The sequence below is a fragment of the Aythya marila genome, assembly GCF_965140915.1.
Source record: "Aythya marila genome assembly, chromosome: 2".
Taxonomy (NCBI): domain Eukaryota; kingdom Metazoa; phylum Chordata; class Aves; order Anseriformes; family Anatidae; genus Aythya; species Aythya marila.
In genome coordinates, this window is record NC_139043.1 from 112,526,594 (window position 1) to 112,549,252 (window position 22,659).

General features: G+C 41.8%; 1 protein-coding gene across 2 annotated transcripts in view; it reads left to right on the top strand.

Moving 5' to 3' along the window:
- Positions 1-22,659, top strand: part of GAREM1 (GRB2 associated regulator of MAPK1 subtype 1) — a 101,613-nt gene that overhangs the window by 57,278 nt on the left and 21,676 nt on the right. The window contains exon 3 of one of the 2 annotated variants that reach the window (XM_082755247.1): positions 20,504-20,634. The exons of the other annotated variant lie outside the window; for it this stretch is intronic. Within the exon in view, the coding sequence (XP_082611373.1) occupies positions 20,504-20,634 (131 nt within the window). The remainder of the gene's footprint in view (positions 1-20,503; positions 20,635-22,659) is intronic. 2 annotated transcript variants of the gene reach the window in all.

Below are 22,659 nucleotides of genomic sequence, written 5' to 3' on the forward strand. Positions count from 1 at the left end.
TGAACCATTTTACTAAAAGTCCTATCACAAAACAGATTCAAATATAGCTTTACCCAGCAAAGCCATGGAAACATTTTATTTTTTTTGTTCTTCAGCTGGAAACAAATGTTCTGTTCTCGTACCATGTGAAACTGGAATAGGTTCAGGTCAGGCAATGCATTTTCATTCTTGGAGGCTCCTTGACAATTTTAACTACAGGCACTTCCCTCTCCAGCCCACTCCTTTCACTTCCAGCTCTGAGAATGAGAATTCCTTCATCATCTGGGAATTGCGCTCGCATTTCTCTGGGCCTTGATGGATAAAAATCTGCTAAAACTTTATCGAAGTGGAACACATTTAGTATGTGAATTGTGTCCTTGGGCGTTAGATATAAAACTATTGACATGCACCAGAAATGGATTTTGGTGGGAATTTTTCTCTGGGACCCTGTGGGTGCTTTTACATTTCTCTCTGTATTACTGACTTTGCTATGGGGAATATTAATCTGTGTGAGTCATGGGAGATCAGCAAGCTTCCCTTGACTGTCATCTAAAATGTCACTGATGAACCCTAAAACCTTGTGCTCAGACAAATGCAGCTATCCACTAGGCTGCAGTGGATGCTAATGAGCCCTGTGAAGCAGACCCTTGGTGCCTTCCTCTCCGACCTTCACCCAACGTCTGACTGGGAATCTGCTCGGTATGCTGCTGTCTCTTTCCTGGAAAGCAAAGAAATGCCCATACTGCATGCTTCTATAAACTACCAGGAGTGGAAATAATTAAGTAAAAAGTTTTTACCATCCCTTAGCAGGAACGAGGCGTTATGCCCCAATGGGACTAAGATGAGTTATTTGCTTTATTCCTTTCAAAATTGTCCTTCTCTCGCCTGCGTACAACTTGACAGTTCAAGTGGCAGCGAAGGCCTCAGAAGGCTGTATTGTGCTGAACAAAATGAGGGCTGTTCTCCGGAGCCCGTTCCCTGCTACACAGGGTCCATCTATACTGAACGAAAAAGAATAAGTAACAACAGATTAGTTGTGCAGGGAACCACTAAATACACTGCCTATATGGAAGATTTGGGCCTTTTCTCAACATAGAATTCAGCTACTGCAGCTAAAGCTCTCCCTTCCCCCTCCAGTAGTGCTCTGTGAACCCACACCTTATTTTTTTCCCTTATTAATGTTTGTTACAGAGGCTTTCTGTGCTGGAGGTAGCTGGATATTTTTCTCATTAAAATTTATGTTTTGCATACTTACCAGGTCAGCAAACTGGCTAAATAGAAGCAAGGAGGACTTAGCAGCGTCTGAGCCAGCCATTTACAAATAAATCTCTTGGGGGTCTCTAATCGCTAGTGAATCTAGCCATCACTTTGACTTGAAGGGAGATTAAGGATTATAAATATTATATAAATCTATTTTTAGCTTCAGTGCTACTACACAAAAGCAAAAGATTCGGTACTGCTTTTTGGTCCTTTCCTACCTCCTGCAGCAAGCTAGGAAGGTTCAGGTTGTAGCCCTGTGTTCTTTAGCAGGGGATGTTTGTGTGAGTAGCCTGATGTGAGTATTAGCAGCCATCTTATCTGAAGTCTCAACCTGCTGTTAACGTGCACGGTGACACTCCTGGATGTGCAGCTGCCAGCAATGCTGGGTATTGGGTTCCATGAGTGACACCTGAACCCAAAAGGCCAGACTCAAAAACTTGCTGGTTTCCCCATCTCCTGCCCCCAACCTTTTTGTGGTGTTTGTTTTGTTTTGTTTTTGAGGGATGAGAGTATCAAACAGGTCTGAGATACAGACCTCACACTAATGTGAATGAAAAGGTGGCTGTAATGGAGGATGGGGAAAATGTGAAGTATTTCTACACTGTTCATACCTAGTGCATGAAAAGACCTGTCAGTGATGTAGCAGGTAATGCATTGATACAGAAGTAAAGAAAATCACAAAATGAGACAGTGGAAAGAGAGCATTTGCCTGGTAAACTCTTAATTCATACGATTGCTGGATGGATATTTTCAGCTTTCATAGCTCTTTGTCTTAAAACAAGTCTACAGACTATTGAAAGCCCTTCCCTTTACACATTCTTCTGGCTTCCTCTTGTACCTGGTATGGAAAAATGCCTTGCTGTGGTTTGTCATCACCTTCTTAGGCACAAGGCTTTCAAATGAGTATAGCTGTTGCCAGGGTGAGTTTATGTAGGAGGAATTGGAAGAATTAAGTGCTTGAATAAAAGGTGATGGACTTCATGGCTGGACACACTCTCTCCTACTGGAGGTGTTTTGCCTTTTCGAAAATTCTCCCTTGCCTCTTCCTGGCAGCCAGGAACTTTGCAGGGACTCTGTGGAGCACGGTCACACAGAAGCCCTGGGGATGTGCAGCAGCATCCTTTACTTCCACCTTTTACTCTGTTCTCCTCTTTGTCTGTATTTTTCTGCTGTATATTGCTGCTTTTTTCCCTGCAGTTGTGACTGCACTTGGCATGCTCCCTGAACATTTTTCCTCAAAGTTTATTAAATAAATAAATAAAAAGTGTCTCTCCTTGTTTTGCTTTGCCAGGTAAATTTAATTCAGTCACAGAACAAAGTTGGCATGGGGGGAATGTGGCAGTCAGTCACAATGACCCGTGTTTCTCTGAAACCTTCATTATTTGGTGATTTTAAATATTAGGAATAAAATTCTGGGAAGATATGTAAATGTTAATGAAACTTAACTAGGGTAAAGGCATTGAGGTTAGACTACAAATGCTCTCTGTCAGTGCAATGCTTGTTCTTTTTTTTATTCTTACAGCCTGCTTTAAACTTTTTCGGTGGCTTCTGGATTTCCCCTTGATACACAAATAAATGTTCAGTGCTGTTCCTCCCTTTGATTCTCCATATCAGTTCTGATGCCAAGTGAAAACAAAACTCTGGTGCGTGTAACAGCATAACCGTGTCTCTGCTCCTGCAGGACGAGTCCTGACAGGGTGGGAGATGCAGCCACAGCCCTCTCCTTGCCACCAGCCTTGGGGTGAGTTTGTCGTCCAGTCAGAAGAGCCCAGAAAGTTGAGGACGAGACCTGGTCCTTGAAACCTGTCTCCAAGGCGTCAGCTCTGGCACCCAGAGCAAGGAGAAAAGCAGGGCTGAGGATGAATTGCAGCTTGCCCCTTCCACTGCTTTGTACAAGGCCTTTGAACCCTTGCCCCAAGGGGAGCCAGAGTGCCCCTGCGAGGCAGGGGGGTTCTAACAATGTCCCCCTTGTGCTGGCTGCCTGCTCTTCGCGCTGCAAAACCGAGGATTATCCTGTACATTGCCTGGTGAGAAGGAACCCCCTTCTGGTTTAAGAGTGATCTCCTACTCTGGATAATGGATGGTGCTGGAATAAAGCAGTTTAATTTTTAGAAAACTGTCAACCCTGAGAGGATTGAACTATTATTTTAATTACTGTAATGAGCAAATACTACTTGAAAGTCATTAAAAGAACATATACATAGCTCTGGATACTGCTGCCTGACATGTATTGATGAAACTTTTCTTTAACCAGAGGGATGCAGGTTAATTTTTTTTTCTGCTAAATCAACAGCGTCATGGGTAAGATGTTTTGCTGTTGCTTTGTATTGCATTTCCATCACCAGGAAATTTGTAGTCAAATGCAGGCTATTCGTGTAAGTATGGGTGAATGTTGCGAGTGAACATACATAATGATCTCTTCATAGCAGTTTGAAATCGGAGTTGGCAGAATTAATTTCAGCCACACCATCTTTTTGGGGGCATGCTGGCCTGTTGAAACTATTGAAGGACCGTATTGAGTTCAATTTGAAGTTGGGTGGGTGTTTGTTTTTTTTGGTTTGTTTGTTTTGTTTCCATCTTAATCGAAAGGCTTCTCAGATCCATAATGGAAATTCCACACAATAATCAGTGACTGCAAGCTGCATGTAACATGTAAGATGTCTGTACTCAGGCATTTCCTGCCCTGCTGCATTTGAAGCAGTGCCTTGAAATTTGCTTCCCACATTCACGGTTCCCTGACCATAAGGTTGTGTAATCAGCTGCTCTACCCCAAGGATTATTTGGAGCAGTTCTCCCTCCCTATTTGTGTATATACGGTTCTGACTGGGGCAGAAAGATTGGTTCTGTAGCTGGGATGGGAGAGACTAGATTCAAATTGCCATCTCAAAGCAAACAGTACAGGTGTAGTGCAAACGCAACTTGCTCAACAATTTTTAAAGTTATTTAGCCCTACTTGGGGGCACCAAGTGCACATGCAAGTATGCATCTCTTCTGTGGGGACTGAGAAAGCATCTCAGAATAGTTTGTTTTCTGCAGCAGAACACTAAAACTTCGCATCTGCACAAGGGGCAAAAACATTTAACTGAGCTCCTGAATTTTGTGCACTCAGCAAAATATTTTTCATAGGAAGCTTAAGATCCTTTGGAAGGACACTGCTGAAAAACTGGACAAACAAATTGCCAGAGTAAAGTACAGATGAGATATGCAGGCTTGTTTTTCTCCCTCAGAAAAACATTACTTTTATTGGTGTAGAAACTTTGTAAAAATAACACTTACAGAAAGAATTGTTGGTTGAATCTACTCATATGGTTCGCCTTAGTGTGGGTGTTCAGCTCGTAGGAGCTGGAGTGCTGTGCGTTGCCCAGACCCTCATGATGGGAAGGCTTCTAAAGCTGGTCAGTGACAGCAGGTCTCGAGGATGACGGGTGAGCTGATCCAGCAGAAATGTTGTCTCTTTCTTGTCTTTACGTTGCAGATGTGCAGTCCTTCTACATGTTTTTCTCGAGGACACAGCCCGAACTGATGAGCTAGCACTATATAGTGTTGGAGGAATTACTTAATGAGGAATGAGCTCCTAATTGTGAAGGAAGAAGCTGAAGAAAATTTATGATATCGGGGGAAAGAAATTCAGATTATTCTCGCATCACCATAGTGCCTTCGCCTGTACAGAAAGAGTTGTCCTACTCTAACACATTTTTACTATTTAGAGGTTGAACTCTGCTGTAAGGATAGATCAGATGATCCAGCACTTGCTCATTTTCCCTCACGTAATTTCCATCAACCCTGTCTGAGTTCAGCCGTGGAGGTGGGATCAGATTTCATAAGGGAAGTGAAAATCTCATTTTCAGACAGATGTTGGATATCAAAAGCAGAAACATGTTAGAAAGCTTGATCTTATGAGCTATGCATATGGTTTAATTTTTCAGTAGAAAGTGTAATTAAATTATTTGGTGTTCCTGGATTAGCCCATAGTGCTTCGTGCTATAATCTTGCATAAAGACTTTAATTGTGTGGTTTTGCTATTTCTGTTGTATGTAAGCTGCTAATTCTGTAGGTTTTCTGTTGTGAAGGATTAGTATCTGGCTCAGTTTATTTTTGTTGATCATTACAGGGTGATATGGTCATAGATAAACTCATTCTCTATTATTATCTGGGAACAAAGCCTTTTAATTTTTATTACTCTCAATAGAAATAATAACTCTAAAACTTTTTTAATAGTAGATGAGAAAGAACTTTTTTAGTGGCATAGATTTCTTCACTGTAAATTTCATACTTTTACATACTTTCACTATGAAATTTGTGTCATACCAATTTCCAGATATACACCTTCTAGAGGAGGATCACAGACAGTATTTTCAACATACTCATTTGTTTACTTTTTCATTTTCTTCAGAGGAAAATAATTCTGCATGAGGGAGAGGGGCAACAGGGGCAATTGGCATGTCCCATAATGTCTTTCAGGGAAGAAGTAGCATATAAAAGGCAGTGCTAAGCCTTCAGCTCTGCACAAAGATGTGTGCAGGCTTTACAGATCAGCTTTCTGATGTGGCCTTAGACTTTCCCCTGGTAAACCCCGAAAGTGAGGCGTTTTGGGTCTGCCCACACAGCACAATGAACGTTGAAGATCACAGCATGTCCTGGCTTGCCTGGTTCACAATAGTGGTGAAGCGGGAGCAGCTCAGTGTGTGGTAGCAAACAGGGTCTGCATGCCTGGAGTCCCTGGAAGACTGACTGCACTGCTGAGGATTAAAGTCCGTGCTGCTGTATCTGCGTTGCTGCTGTCAGGCATGCTAGTTCAGGGAAGCAGATGTCTGTGATAGTGTATGTGACGCTTATATGCCTTCAATCTGTTGAGATACACCAGTCATCTCTGCTGTGGAAAATGGAAAATAGCCACCTTCCTATCACATTGCAGACGTTTGTCACTTTGTGGTGTTGGGCTATCATAAGGCTCGTTTAATGTGAATCAGATGGAAAGTACATAGAGTGGTTTCCTGACTCCTGTCCAAGAAAAATCTTGGGTCAGCTGGCATACAGCTTTGTGAACGTTGGCTCAGCTGAGCCTTCTTGGAGCTGCCAACTGAGATGCATGGTCAGCTGTGAAGAGCTTGTAGCACAACACCAGGCTATGATGAAGAAAAACCCATAAGAGTTTAAGTAACTTCAAAGGTATTTAGTCTCCCAATGACTTGGGCAATTCAGACTAAAAAGTATTTGGGGAAGCTTGCATAATGTGCACAAAGAGCAAGCGACTGCAAGGAAGAGAGGTGAGGACCCTGGAATTATGCCCTTTGACTTCCCTCAGCCAGAGAGCATCCTGCTCGTAAGGTGACACGGGTCCGACTGTACCTGACTTAGCTGAGCTGGTCACTGTCTGTCCAGTGACCGACCTAAATATGCTGTAAAATTAAATCAATTAAATGGACATCAAAACTGTATGTTGATAAACTTGTTGGCCGTAGGCACAGGCCATGCTAACTGACTACCATGCCTCTGACTACTTTCTGTGAACCCAGCAAGTACTGCTGGCCAAGTTTACTGGTGGTAGACTAACTTTCAATGGCAGGGTTTGGTGCCAAGGCTACTCAGTGTAGTAGACTGCATCCAGCTCTGGGGCCCTAAGCACAAGACCGACATACACATATTAGAGCAGGTCCAGAGGAAGGCCACAAAAAGGATCTGAGGACTGGAGCACTTCTTCCACTAAGAAAGGCTGAGAGAGCTGGGGTTGGTCAATCTGGAGAAGAGAAAGCTCTGAGGAGACCTCACTGCAGCCTTTCAATACTTAAAGGGGGCTTATATGAAAGATGGAGACACTTTTTACAAGGGCATGTAGCAACAGGACAAAGTAACAGTTTTAAGATAAGAGATTAGACATAAGGAAGAAATTCTTCAGTGGCTGGTGAGACACTGGTTGCCCAGAGAAGTTGTTGATGCCCCATCCCTGGATACCTGGTGTTCAAGATCAAGTTGAATGGGGCTCAAAGCCCCATCCTGATCTAGTGGAAGGTGTCCCAGCCCATGGCACGGGGGTGGACTAGATGGTCTTTGAAGGTTCCTTCCAACCCAAACCACTCTGTGATTCTATGAAACTGTGAGAAAAGTGTTGGGGTGCTTTCTTGAAGCAGGTGATCCTTCTCCAAATGATTTTCAGCATGGTAATTTCTGTACTGCTGCGCGTCTGTGGAGACTCAGTGCGTGGGAGGACGTGTGTTGTTGGGCTTTGCTCTTGCTGGATGTGCAGGAGTGTATTTGAAAAAGAAAGGAAAGGACGTTTTTATGAAATTACTGCTTTGAGGAGTGCAATTCATGTCACTTGAAAGATATGGTTTCTCACTGTGTCATTGCAGCTCTGCTCCCTATGTTCAGAAAACTAAACTGAAATAGTCATTTTTCTGAAAGGAGCGTTAAGCTGGTGAGGAAACTATGATACTCTGCGATAACACTAGTAAAGACTGCTCTTTTGACAGTTCCGTGTTTTGAGTTGCTTTTAGCTTGATGTACCAGTCTTTCTGGTCTCTAAACATAACCTGTTCTCTCTTTCTCTCTCACAACACATACAGTAACCAATTCTAAGTGTCTGAAATCCTACTCTATTTTTTTTTTCCCTCTGCATTCATGGCTTCTTCACCACTTTAAATCTGTGGGCTCACATAAACTGCCTAGTGTTGGTTTTGTTTCATTGTTCCATGACTAACGTTTTTTGCAATCCAAAGGTATTAATAGTATTTCTTGTAGTCCAAGAGGTAGCTTTAGGATTACCTTGTTTTAAAGGAAAAGTTCTTTCATAGAAATTTAATGCACAGAATTTCTGTAGAGTATTTGCAGCTGCTAATGTTAGCCTGTGTACTTAGAAATTAGTATGTAATAACATATCTCATGATAGTCTAGCAGCTGGGGAAGTCCATGTGATTTCAAAGACAAGTAGGGGACCAGCCACCTTGATAATTACCACTTCACAGCCCTTTCTGGGAAAGACTACAAAATGGAACTGGTGCAAAAATGGCTTTCAGACAGAGATGCCCCAAGCCAGTATTAATGAAAAGGTTTCATTGGAAATACAGACAAGATAAATATTCAATATAATTTCAGAAAGCATTAGCAAGGCATAGTACAACTCTTAAATCATGAATTATCATTTACATGGAAAAAGCAAAATCACCTGAGTGCTTTTCTAAAAGCAATTGTAAAAATTAAAGCACCCAGTGTGTAGTCTGTAGCATTTATTTTCTGTCAAGCAGTTTTAGGCCAGGCTGACTCTGCTCACTGGTTTCATTTGTCTCTCAGCAAGTTGGCAGACATCTTACAAGAAGGAAAAATTTGCTGGGCATCCTGTTTGTAGCTGAACCTTTTGGGTTCAGCTATAATCATGTGAACTGCAAAAGAGAGCTTTAGATGGTAACCAACTTATTTAAGAAATTTTATTGAACCAAGTAATGAACTAAAATGTGTGTGACGGAATGCATTCAGAAGAGCTGTGGCAGATGCATATCTTGCCTAGATCTGAATTTTAGATTTATTGTCTTCATTGCTTTTTTTAAGGAGAAATGGAAATTAAGTGAGGTGACAGTGCTGAAGCAGTATGCTCTTATTCACCATCTCTACACCCATCTTTTCAGCCCATATGAATATTTTTTTTTGGTGACACTTTCATACATGCTGTGAACATACGCCAAAATGTTCATTCTTAAAAGCTGCCTTCATTGAGCTTTCTTGACTTTGTATATAAATTGTACAACCCTGAATCTGTGTTATCTTATACTGGAAACCAGACAAACGATTCTGACAGACTCTACTGCGTCTATACAGAGTGATTGAAAAGATGGCTTACCACATGCAAAATACAAGGTGGCAAAGCACCTTCTGCTTCTCAGCTGAGGTGATAAAGTAAATGTGGCTGCTGATTGTAAATAAAAACGTTAGAAATGTTTGCTGTAAGTTACATTGCATGCTTAATAGATGATATTACAGTTTACGGATAACAAAATATTTGGGGCATAATTTTTATTACATGTATTTCATTACAGTGATTTTCAGATTGTCTATTATTTTGGTTTTACGCTTGTTTAAATTCACTGTAATATAGTTTTAGCTGTAGCATTAATATATTTAACACTGAATATTCTCTTTGACAAAAGACTTCAGCTGAATAAACCAGATCTATTGTGTAAATAAGGAGTTTCTTTGGAAATTGGCTTCCTTTCAGTTTGAAATATTTTGTCTAATTTGTTCCAGAAGTGAAGTGAACTTGTTTTTCAGAGTTTGCTCATGATTGCTGGTGGTCAGAACTATAATAAATTGCATTCTCTCCTATTTTATACACTTTGTAAATATATAAGCTAAGATACAGGCTGTGCTGGACATTGAAAAATAAAAAGTGATAGTGTCTTTCATAGGAAAATTGCCTAGAAAAACAAATTGCCTGCCTTCTGTTGTTGATACCCAAATGTTTGGAACTGTTTGAGCAACAGGTTCTCCAGTAATTTGCGTGAAATATTTCGGTAGATTTAAGTTAGGGTCCGGTGGAGGGGGGGGTGGAATGCAGAGACTCTGCTAGAGATTGTAAACCACATGTGTATTCAGCGAGTAAATGAGATACGAGCTTTGAAACAATAAGCTGCTCTATAATGCACAGACGTTCTTTCAGGCTACCAAGTCCAAGCTCTGAAGTCTCTCTCCACATTGATAAAAAAAAAAAAGTCTTAACTCTGAATGAAATATGTTTATTCTGCCTCATAAAAAGCCCTGTAAGTTACTAAGAGCTGGAGCTGCTGACTCAGTCATTGTTCCTGGTTTTTAAAACTCCTCCCATTCAGTTAATTAAAAAACCTGTTCCTGAACATGAAACAAAAGCACTTTTTATACGGTACTGGGCTATGTACATTTTCAAGATTTCTGCTCCGTGAATGCAGTTTTTCTTTAGCTTTGTGTCTCGCGCTGAACGTGCCTGCCAGAGGCCGGGCTGTTTACATGGCTGTCCTTGTCAGCCGGGAGGCCTTGCTGCGCACCGGCCTACACTTGAGCCACGGCCTGTGTAGAGGGGGACGGGGTCAAAACCTGAAGGGCACAAAAGGCTGCTCAGCAAGCGAGATAGCAATGAATGAAGTTAAAGTCAGGCCATAGAAATTGAGATCCTGGTGTGGGAGTAGCAGAAGGAAAAAGGAGCGGAAAGAGAAGGTGGTGGGCTTGTGACTGCAGGCAGTGTCTTTGACCTGGGGCAGAAACACTCGTAGCAGTGTAGCTGCATGTTGGTGAGCATTAGCTTTGTAAAATAAATAAAAACCGTTCTTGAGTAACAAGAAGTTAATGATTAAGCTTAGCAGTTGCTGCTGTTACTTCAGCAAAAGCTTTGACTTGCCAAGAAGATCATGTATGAGGTTTGGAAAAGCCACTTCAGTTCTGTCAAATGCACAGAGATGGCTACCACATCCTGAAACTTGCGTCTGATGTAAATCCACAAGTTGCTTGTTTAGAGTCTCTCAAATCCATGTTGTGACCAAAAATGTGCTTCTTCATTCCAGCACATCTTAATTTCTTCCTTGTAACTGCAGCTGTGATACAATTCTAAGCAAGCCTCATACGACGACTGGGACCTGGTAGTTTCTATTGCAAAAGTTTGCTCTCCACAGTGCAATAAACTTTTGGTCCTCTAAAATGATTAGCCCTCTTTCCAAACTCAGTTGTTCTTCTGGGAATGATGTCTCTTCTATATGTCCATATAAGATATCTTCACGGCCAGTGGTGGGCAAAATTCTTTTTTAATGCTGTCTTTTCTCTTAGCCTCAAATAAACATTCTCACTTACTTGTGTCCATTAGTAATAAGGATATACATTGAACTATTTGTAAGGACAGTCTGTGTTTAAAATACTCTAATTCACTATCAGTACAAAATTCCTCTTTACGCTTTTTAAACAAATTGAGATACCAAAAGTAGAAGAACACTAATAAACTGAGCTCAGGTTGGGAAATACTGCTGCTTTTAAAAACCACTGTAGTTTCTCGTCTTGACACTTCAGTTGCATAAGAAACCAAAGTCCATTATACCAACCAAGATGGTAAGAGTGGAAGGGAAGAAAAACTTCTTCCCCTGTGGATTTCCCATGAGAAGGGGTCCTCTGAAGGGAAGGAGAGAGCTGGGTTTCTGCACTCGTTTTTTACTTGGAGTCACACAGATTCTGAGCTATGGCTGCACCATTGCTGGTGGCAGTATCAGCTCAAATCAATGTTAATGAGGAAATCTGTGATAAAGGTAGAATTTTTTTTTTTTTTTTTTTTTTTTTTTTTTTTTTTGATGCAGCTGTGATACAAAACCTCCAGCATGCCTGGCTAACTTGTAACAGGTATTCTAATATGGCCTGTTGAAGCCTGCTTGAAACTAGTAATATTCATTTCAAATGTTAACCAGGAGTTTATTCTGTTACTCTCATCTTAGCTTTCTTCTGTGCATTAATTAAATGTTAATCTATTGTAGACAGCCCTGTTCTTTTAATGAATGACTTGAGACTGGTGTATACTGATGACTGGGGAGGAGATCACCTAGCTAAGAACAAGTCTAAAGGGAGATTAAGTCTGTGCTGCCCCTTAACTTTAAATGTAGGTAATTTCTTTCAGTAAAATTGAAAAATCTACTTGGGCAGAATAATGCAAAAAATAGTTTCTGAAGTTACAGTTTCAAAAATCATCCATATTTTCCAATAAATATTAATACAGGGTTTTGGTGGATTTGTTTTGTTTTGTGTGTGTGTTTTGGTGATTTTTCTTCTCTTTCCATTCAGTGTCATATCTGTCATGTTCAATTTTCTGAGCCAAGCAAGGGTCTGTTAAGGGACTTGTCTGCCATCCAATGCAAGGTTCGATCCTAAACTCCGACTTGACATATGTGAGCTGAGTCACCACTCGTTAGGACTGATCTTTAGCCCTAAATCAGTGTTAATGTATAAACAAAGGATGTATTTGCTAAGTAAGACAAGTGATTCAAAGTACAGTAAGAACTATTCTCACATACTTTTTCACCTTTGCTTCTAAGTCATTTTCCAGTCCTTCAAATAGAAGACAGCAATTTTTGGTGGAGGCTTCTGTTAAGTGAGGGACACGTTGTCTTTACCTTCGTTTCACATCTCCTCTGGTGGCAGGCAGTTCCAGCAGACATTCTCATAAAGATTCTGGATGCTACTGCAGTAATCTGAGCTGTCAGCTTTTGGTGACTTACCATTTTCACAACTGAGGTGTAGGTGGGCCTCCACTGCAGCATGGAAGGAGCAGCACTAACAGTCACATAAGAAAAGCTTTTGTCAACAGACATCTGCTTCTAAATAAAGTCATCTCAACACTGTGTCACATAAGCTCTGGGTTGTTTCAGTTGGGCTTTCTGTAACTTTTTCTCTTGATGCCTTGTTGTGCTGCAATCTGAGTTCGCCCTGATGTTCACCAGGAGAGCATGCCATCTTTGTGTGTGTACGATCTTACTTTTCAACAGGAAGCCAGCAACAGCTTTTGTTAGTAACAATTAAGAAAGTCAGACAGTGCAGTAGTCACCAGACTGCTCTGCATGACCACTGGAGTGTGTGAACTCACACGCAGACAGAAAGCTGCCTATGGAGTATTCATGGTGTCTGTTGGCAGCACGTGGGAAAGGAATGAAATTATGTTAATTACAAGTTAGATCGATGCTAACCCAGTGAGTAAGTTGAATTTAGTTAACTTCTTGCAGTCCAGACACTCCAACATGTGGCCCCACAAAATGGAACGTTTCATTGTGGTAATCTAGTATTTGTGATGATAATAACTTACGAAACAAAGGTTAGAGGTTAGACTTGTTTTCCCTGTCTGTCTTTTTACATAATCAGTAACCTAAATTTCCCTCTCATGCAGTATCTGTTAGTTAAATCTACTTTAAAGTGTCATCAGTCATCATTTGAACTGATTTTTCTTTGTTATGCTGCCAATAGAATCAGATTTTTTTGTTGTTGTTATTCCACTTAAGAGTCATAGAAGTAAGATTTGGAAAAAAAAAAAACACTGGACTGTATCATCTCCTTCACTTTAGCAGCACAGGATTAGAGGTTTTGATGAGAAATGCAAGCATTGTGTTGCTGTGTGGGAAACTTGGTTGGATTCCCTCCCTTGATCTCTCAAACGGTGTGCATACGTGCAGGCGATGCGTCAGTGTGCTGATGCTCTGCTTCGACATGTCTCACTAGGTTGTGATGCTTGACTCATTCTGCCATGGTTGAAAGTGTATTTGTACAGCAGACATAACACAGAGAGGAATAAAGGCATTTAAGGCTTCGAAATCTCGATAATACTTCCGAGAAGTAAAACTATTCATCCAATGGTCTCCTTCCCCATAAAGCGTTGCACAATCTCTGACTGAATGTGCCATTGTGCCTTGCCCTCTGCTTTGCAGGGCCATAAGTTTAGCTCCAGTTCTCTTGATGAATTCTAATTGTATTGTGTTTACTTAGATATGGCCCTAGCTCATGTTTCATCTGTTGTTTTTTTTAATCCATTCCCAACATTTCCAAAAGACTGGGGACAGATGGGGACACAGGAAGTCCTTTGCTACCCCCTCCTCCCCTCAAGAAAAAGTACAGACAGGCAGCTCTTGAAGAACAGAGGCAGTACTTCAAAGCCTGTTGGATAGCTATTTTATGGTGATTACAAGGGAAGAATCAATTGTAGCTTTCTGGTTTGCGGCCCGGTTGTTAGTCTTTGGAAGTTGTGTACCTGAGACTCTTGTTTTTTCCCACTGTATCCTCTACCCTTCCAAAGCCTCCTGCATGCTTTCAGTAGGCCACAATACACAAATAAATAAATTCTTATGAATAACTCAGAAAAACTTCTTCCCTCTTTGCACCCTCCCTTCCTGCCTTTTTTAATATAGCTCTCGGAACCTGTCAGTGTGGCAGATAGGGATGAATCCATATCATTAGATTGACTTCCTCTTTTTTTTTTTTTTTTTAATTGAGGCAATTAACTTACCATAGCATCATACCCATGTTAGTTTGCTGGCAGGTCCCAGTCTGAGGTGAAGCTGGTAGTTCCTTTGATGGGAACCCCAGGTGAGGCAGCAGGGGATTAGCTTTCCTGTCCTCTCCGTGGGCACTGAGCTTTGAGCCTGTCTGAACAAGTTGACTTGAGGACTACTGTCTGCTCCCGTTGTTGAACAAAGCATTCTGTAATTCCATTTATACTTGGGGTTCCTCTCCATAATGAGTCTTTTCTCCCTCCGCTGTCTCCTCTGCAGTGGGGTCTGGGGGTTCTTCTGCTCCACAACACCTGAACCCAGCAGTAATCTTCTGTCCTGTGGGGAACTGTGAACAAGCTCTGGATTACAGCAAACTGGAAGATGACAGAGTCAAAGAAAGGCATTAATTTCCCACTCACTTCTGCATGTCTGCCAAACCATTTCTCATTTAGTAACACATCCCCAAAAGTGGTACAATACTAACTTTACACTGTGGTTCCAATCACACAATAGCTGCATCACAGATCGAGACAGGTTCTTTTTGTTTCTCCCTTTTCAAAGGTCTAGACACCTACAACCGCTGTCACACCAACGCTCCTTGAAACAACAACATGTGGGCTCTGTGCAGGAGCATTTGGGCAATTGTCAAATTAAAATAAAAAAAAAAAAAAAAAAAAAGGTTTAAAAAATATATAAGGAGGCTGGAGTGGCTGGGGTTGAGACTGTGTTCAGTCTATTATTTTAAAGTCTTGGTTTGCCATGCTCATTCTTGACCAGCTGCCTTGTCTGAGGATTAGGTAGGGACAAATAACTCTAACATGTGACAGCTGATGGGGTGAAAAGTGAGTAAATAAGCTGACGTTCTCCCTGGCATCTAGTGAGCCACCTCTGTGCACCCTCCTTTACCATGTCGTATTTACTCTCTAGCTTTATCCTATTTATATCTGCCGAGTTTTATCAAAGATCACCCTTTTGCAGTGGAAGACAGTTATTTCCTATTATCGTGATGCATGGGAATGCTAAAAGATGCAGACAGAAATTGTCTTTTTCCAAAATGGTGGTATTCTGGCAGGTAGAGAGCCTTTTCTCTTTGAATCAAGTCTGCTATTCTTTGAAATACTGAAATGCAGTCAGCAGTCAAGAAATAGTATGAAACATAAACCTCTGCAGTACTTTGGCTACCCTGCTGTGCTGTCTGCACATTCTTGGGAAGCACGGGGCTGTGCGTGTAGTCTCACATAGAGAGATGTGAGACTTGCTAAATAACCAAAGCTGCTGAAAGACAATACAACTCCTGCCTCCTTAGAGAAACATTTACCCATGAACGCAGCTGAGCAGATGTTTTGGTGACCTTCCATGTTTTCTACAGATGACATGCAGCTACTTTTTTTTTTTTCTTATTATTTACAGAACAGGGAGATTTTCTTTTTGGATTTACAAGTGAGAGCATGTATAACAGCTGGACTGTTTGGGTGTGAAGAGTAGATTGGGGCTAAAACCAGCAGACCTTATGTTACAGAAATACCTGAATGAGATGGATTGCACTTGCAAGAGCCTAAGCAGTGGAAGTGGCAGAAGCAAATGAAAGTCTGGAAGAGGCTAGTTAATGACCCAGGGCAGATCCTGCTCACAAATGTCTGACTTGTGGCAAGAAGGAAGATGGACTGATCTCCTTACTCATTTTTAATAAACACTTCCATAAACTGGGGAAAAGCCCCGGTTTAGATCTTTACCCACATTTTATCTTTCCATATTCATTTCCATCAGTAGTGGATTTACCATCTCTGCTGTAAGTACCTTCACACGGAAATAAGATTTCATCATCTGTGTAGATAATATATACTAGAATGAAACTGTTCCAATAACCTGTCTGCCAGAGGCCAGACTGAAAGATAAAGAGATATAAAGCTTGCAGTAGTAGTTCATTACTCCCTTGCACTTGGCTGCAAAGGGGTAGCCATACCTGCTCAGTGGACCATGCAGATATAACAAATCTTTGATCTTTCTGAACCTGCCCTGATTTACTAGAGGAACATTTCATTACTCTTTTTCTACCAGTAAGAGTGGGGAGGGGTGCTTCTATAATTGTATAGATTTTAGATTTTTCTTTTTTTTTTTTGTTAAATTCCAAATTGACACAGTTAAATTGTACCGTGATTTGTTTAAGCTTGCTGTCAGTCTTGTAAAGTCTCTTGATGAAACCTTGTCTGTGGTGAAGGATGATAAAATTTCACTTCAGCTTGGAGTTGAGACAGACTTGCGTCCATTTGACTTGTATTTCAAACGGTTTTATGGCACTTTGAGTAGAGGCTGGGGAGGAACATAATCAGAAATTGTCTCCTTCCTCCCCATTAGTTAGTTACTTGACATCTGGCTTAAATGTGTGTTGCAGGCCCCTCTTCTGCCCTTCTTTCTTTCCTTCCAATAAAACAGTCTGCCTTTTTCAGTGAAGATATAAATTTGAAAAAAGCATCTACAGAAAATCTGGAGTTATAAATGATCTTTTCCAAAGGCGAAGCATTTTAACATCCAGTCCTGACAGCTTCCATGCACAGAATGCTTCTTGATTTCATAACAGGAGGAGATTAATGCTGCCCTTCTATTATGTGCTTTGGGATCTGTATGTACTCCTCTGTCGTCAACCCCCTCGTGAACTGCTGCTTATTAGCAGTGAAGGCACAGACAGCTTTGTGTTTGTGCAGCTCAGCTGAAGGAAGGGGAGGATGACACAGATAGCTACATACATGGTTCTGAGCATCTCTTTGTAACGAAGCAAAGCTCCAGCTGATTTTTTTTTTTATGAGGACATGTGCAAGTCTGCGGTAGCTAGCAGGCCCTGCTCCCAGTTGCTCACAGCCCTAAAGAGTTTGTTCTGTGTTGAGGAATTTGGGACTTTCTGTAGAGAAGTTTAGGCTGTGGTGGCTGACTGCCTTTTTTTTTTTTTTTGCCACCAAACTATCTATTGTTAAATACATCACAGTTGTAGTAAAATAATATTAGTATGCTTCCAGACAGAGGAACTAGGAAACCTAGGATTAAAGACCTTATTCAAAGTGCTGGGTGAATATTGCTCGGATAACACTATTATTCAAGATGATATTTTCCTTCATTATTCATGTGAATTCCTTCTTACTGCACCCAACTCAATTCCAACTTTCAAGTGAGACTTCCTAATTCATTTCTGGACTATTAAAATGTTATCACCGCAATATCTCACAGTTTCAAAAACTTCTGGAGCTTCCATGCAGTCTTGTATTCAACTCATCTCTGTCTGTAAGGGTGTTAAATCAGAGGTACCCCACTGGGTTTAGATCTGTCTGAGGTGACTAAAACTTGCAGTGGTGTTGTCTGTGTTTTTCCTCAGGGGACTTTAAATATAAAACACTGTTATAAATTGTAATCACAGCTTGCCTTGAATAGTGGCTACAGCTGGGAATCTTGCAAATCAGACTGCCAGATCCCAAACTGGGCAGTCAGTTAGGGTCGCAGCCAGGTTGTTAGCTGAAGAGGACAACAGTGCTCCCTGAAGAGTAATTCAGATGTAAGCAGGAAAGAGCAACAGCCTCTGGTCAACCCATGGAGACCGCTATGTGACAACCTCTGTAACATTTAAGAATGTCTTGCCCTTAGTGAGTATCCATGAAATATGGGCTTGGGCTCTGTGCTCTGGTGTGGTTATTTTTCTGTGCTATCAGGCTTTCCCTGGTGCAACTCATAGCCCCTCTGCTGCGTGATGTCCTGGATCCATGCAGGTGTGCCTGCACTCGGTTCCCCCACACACCTGAATTTCCTTTATAGGAAATTCTCCTCCATCCTGGAGGGAGGAGGACCTGCGGAGCTGGGGAAAGCATCTTCCTCCTAGCTAGGATGTGGCTGACAGGGAAATCCCCAAACCAGGCCTGCCTTGTCTGTATGGTGGCATGGGGATTAAACAGTGTGGTTCTCCTCGCTTCATCTCTCCTTCTCCACGCCTCGTGCATCAGTCACACCACAAGTTCAGCTTCTCTTGCCAGAGCACCTCCCTGCTTGTTGTCCAGGGGTGCATCTGTACAGCCCCTCGATTGCTCTGCACCAGGTCAGGCTCAGAGCAGTGCACTAAGGAATTCAGCTGGAGGATGCTGACAGATTTCTGCTGAGCATGTGAGGTGTTTTTTTCAAGTGCCCATCTGCTGTAGATTTTCTTGGGCTATCTGGAGTGTCTGCTGGGCAGAATTAGCTCTCCTGAAGTTTCTGCCCTCTATGTTAGAGGCACTGTAAAGCCTGTGGAAGAAGAGTTTGCAATAATATTTTCAGGTAGAGAGCCCGTGTATGGTGAAAGTTTTAGACACCTTCAGTAAGCAATTAAGCTTACAGGGAAGAAATTTGGAGCTACTAAGCCCAAAGGTAACTATTCCCTGTTCTGGGCATCCTTGAGCCACAGGTTCCTCCTAGAGGCATGGAAGAGGGAGTAATTGTTCTCAGAGCCCTCCTTGCACATCTGCTGATGACCTCTGTCAAAGACAGATCTTGCATAAGGCAAACCTTCGGTCTGACCTGGTGAAGCCATTCCTCGCTGTATTACAGCGATGTAGATCACTACAGGAATGGCTTCACCAGGTCAGACCAAAGGTCTGCCTGTTCCTGCTACAGAAGCGTTAGCGTTGGTCTTTGAAGTACTTCAGTTGTCTTGGCTGAACTTCAAATAAAAGCGTGTCCTGAAGCAGACACGGAGTTAGTTAGGAAAACTCCAAGGCAACTGATTTTTGAAGTGTGGTGAAGCTTATTAACATTTGCAAAACAGCAAGTGGGAGATGTCAGCATCTTCAGCTGTTCTATACAGCACCCCAAGCCCTGCTAATAATACCTTAAAGTTACTGTGGTCACTTCAGAAAGAAGTAATGTAGAGAAGGGAATTAAAGGAAGTCTTTTGGCTTAAAAGCTGCTATTCAGGCTACAACCACTGCGTTCAGGCATACCAGTTAAGTGTGCCTCGGCCAGCAAGGTGCTGGAGCTGGGTGAGGAGCAGGGCACTGCTGGCCTGTCCGGGTGCGTGCCTGTGCCCATGCCTGGCCGGGCTGGGACAAGCCTTTCTCATGGGGCCTTGGGACCTGCTGAGCTCCCGAAATCCTTGGGTGTGGGTGAGTCCTCAGGTCTGATGGGGATACGTAGGAGCAGCAGAGTGTGGTGCACAAAAATGCTGAAGGAGCGAGAAGGTATTTCTGTAGGTGGCTGGCATCCTGACGTACTGGGAGGATTTTCATGGAGTTGAACACTGTGAATAATAATCCAGGGGCTGGGTGCCTTGCTAATTTTAAAACGCAATTTACAGAAGGTGTGCAAACCATAAATTTCAGTCAGACTTTTACTCATTTTCTCAAGTTATTTCTTACAACGAGTCCTGCTGTGCTCGATTACTGAGATCATCCTTCAGCCTAGTAGTAGCTAATGTCTCTGAACTTGGGAAGATCCCTCCACTGATTTGTGTCATACAAACAGCAAATGTATCTGCCTGAGCTTTCCATTAACACTGTATTTATAAAAGAAAGTTTTTAAACTTCATGTTCATGACATGCCAGGAGCGACTGAAGTACCTTGCTGTCCCGAGCCCATGGTGCTTCCCTCTCTGCTGGTTCCCAACACTGAGAATATGGCCTTGCTGGGGGGGAAGGCAGTGAGGAACACTTTTCCTAATGTTTTTCCAAAGGTGACCACCTGCAAAAGAGTTTTAAGCGTGTAAGGTTTCATTTCTTGCTGTGTTAAAAGTCCTCAAAGGCCTTAGCTCATGACCAAGGAAAGCTCAGTGCTGTTCCAGCGTTAGGGAAACCTAAGGGAAAAGGGCTGTAGCCCCACATTTTTTCATAGCTGTTTGGTGATGCTAAAATATATATTAAAAAAAAAAAAAAGGAATATGTTTACTGTTTTGAGGTTTTATTGTAATGGGTGTGTTTTCTTTCTGTAAAGCTTCTAATGTTTGGGGCCAAAAATGCTATCTGTATAGATACTGCGAGAGGGAATTAAGTACACAAACACAGACGCCTCAATAGTTATTTACTATTTCTAGACAGCATGTGATAGAAGGGCCTTTTTAAATTTGAGTTCAACTCCCACACGCTCTTCTCAGCCTGCCCTGGTGGAACTGGGTGCCTTTCATGGCAGGTTCAGAAGGCTCTTTGCAATCTTTCATTTCGTATTTTGGCTGCTAATAACCGGAAAAATTGACCGAGCAAAATAGTGAAGAAGTTGAGCCAGCAGTTGCCACAGTGACAGTTGTCCAATGTAAATATCTTACAACTCTTCTGTTTATCATCTGTTTTCAGGGCAGTTTAAGCTGCTGGAACAAGACCGAGATATTAAGGAGCCAGTGCAGTATTTTAACAGTGTGGAGGAGGTGGCTAAAGCATTTCCTGAACGAGTTTACGTCATGGAGGAAATAACATTCAACGTTAAGGTAGTCCCTGAATAAATATTTATCTCTGTCTAAATGATTAACTGTTACAACCTTTATATACATGGCAAGAGAGCAACGGCACTGTGTGGGAAGTGTGATTTTTAAGACAAACGAGTCTTTAGTTTTGCCTTCTGCAGTGGTGCTCTTCAGGATCATTTTTGCAGTGCTAAATCAACACGTCCTCTAAGGGCTCTCCTATCCTATGGCACTTCGGGGAGCAGTCCTGATGATCTATCCAATAATTCATCTAATTGGGATGCTGCTGCCAGATTTTAAACAAATGTTGCTTGTTGCCCCTTTTCTCCTCCCCCCTCCAGCAGTCTGAATTTTATTCTCTGCTAGCAGCAGCTGCTCAAATCCCTGTCCAGAAAGCCTTATTCTCAGATAGCCTGCAGAGTGAAATGATGGGGTTGCTTCTCTCAAAATCACTGCAGCTAAGTGACATTATGAATAAAAACAACAACTCCAAAAAAGACAGGCTTGTTCTGTGTGTGTGTTTGTGCACACACACCTCTTGGGCTCGTCATAGGGTCAGCAAGCCCACGAGAGGGCTTCCTGTCACCAAACATTGTTGTGAGGTGGCACAAGACAATGACAGAACATGCTCCTCTCCCTTGCCTGACCTATATTTCCAGTAAGACACCACACAAGGTAGGTCAGCTCTGGGAACAGAGCAGAGTGGCCTTCAAATTCACCTGTTTTGCTTCTGTTGTTACACCACCTGAGGCTGGTTGAACAGCATCTTAGAGCCAGGATGCACTGGTGCATATCCGCATTGCGTACTCCACGAGGGAAAATTGCTGATGCTGCTGGTGCAAAACCAGTACGGAGTTCCTCGTTCCTGTGTAGTGATGTGGGGTTTTATAACAATCTTTTAATGTCTTTTTCTTTTTCCTGCACTGCTAGAGCTGGGGGACATCAGCTAGTCTGCAATTTTTATAGGTGTGAAACAAGATTACTGAAGACCGCTGTAACTGTAAAAGCTCATTAGTTAATTCATTTGGTGACACAGACTCGTGCCTTTCATGACAGTAGGTTGTTTTCATTTATGCTGTCAATTAACCTGGAGCCATGTAACGGAGCCTTTCACAAATGAAGACTCCAGGAGAAAGTTAAAATTATTTTGTATTTTAGGATATAATTAGCCAAATCAAGGCAACAAGAAAATTTCATTTCTACCCAGGAAAACAGTATTATCTTGGAGCTGCTAGCTCTATCCAGTGCTGTGCCAATACTTCTCAGTTGATCTATGACCAAATCAAGAGTGTGGCACAATAAAATACACATCTATGATTTTATAAGGCTGTTTTAAAGTTTAAAACATTGTGTCTTGAGTTTAGCACAAGTGTCCTTAAATCTCTCTCATTTAGCAAACTCAGGATTAAGCATAGCGTACTGTTAGATATCAAATCCATTTTAAAAGATATTATAGTCATACTCTTTCATGTAAATAACAGCAATAATAATCCAGGTTTAACCTAGTTAAACAGTTATCTTGGCAGTATTTCTCCTGGCAGTTTTTCCAGTTTCATAAAAGTCTATTCCAAGGTTGTCATCTTCCAAAAAATGAATGAACGTAACCAGACTTGTTAAGTGTTTAATAACTCCTTATATGCAACAGAATGACATACGCTAAAATTTTAGTATAAGGGAGATGGTGTCAAAGTGATTTGAGCCAAGGGAAGAATACCGAGTGCAGTTGATTTCTGTCCAATGCAGTGTGCTGGTTTAAATTCAGAGAAGCATGTCAGAAGATAGCTAATCTGATGCAAAAACAAAAAATATCTAAGATGTCTAATGAAGCACTTAAGGTGAGGAGGAACCCTGAAGTCTGGGAATTCTTTCTTGTTCTGAAACACTTCCATGGATAATTGTTGAAGAAAGAGCCTGTAGAGTTACAGGATGCCACCGGACAGTCACTGTATAATTTTGTCTGTGCTTGTTGAGGTCTGCCTGAACATGGCAATGTGCCACTGCTGTGGTTGACTCTGTGTGAACCTTGCTCTTCCTTGTAAATCCTTTGCT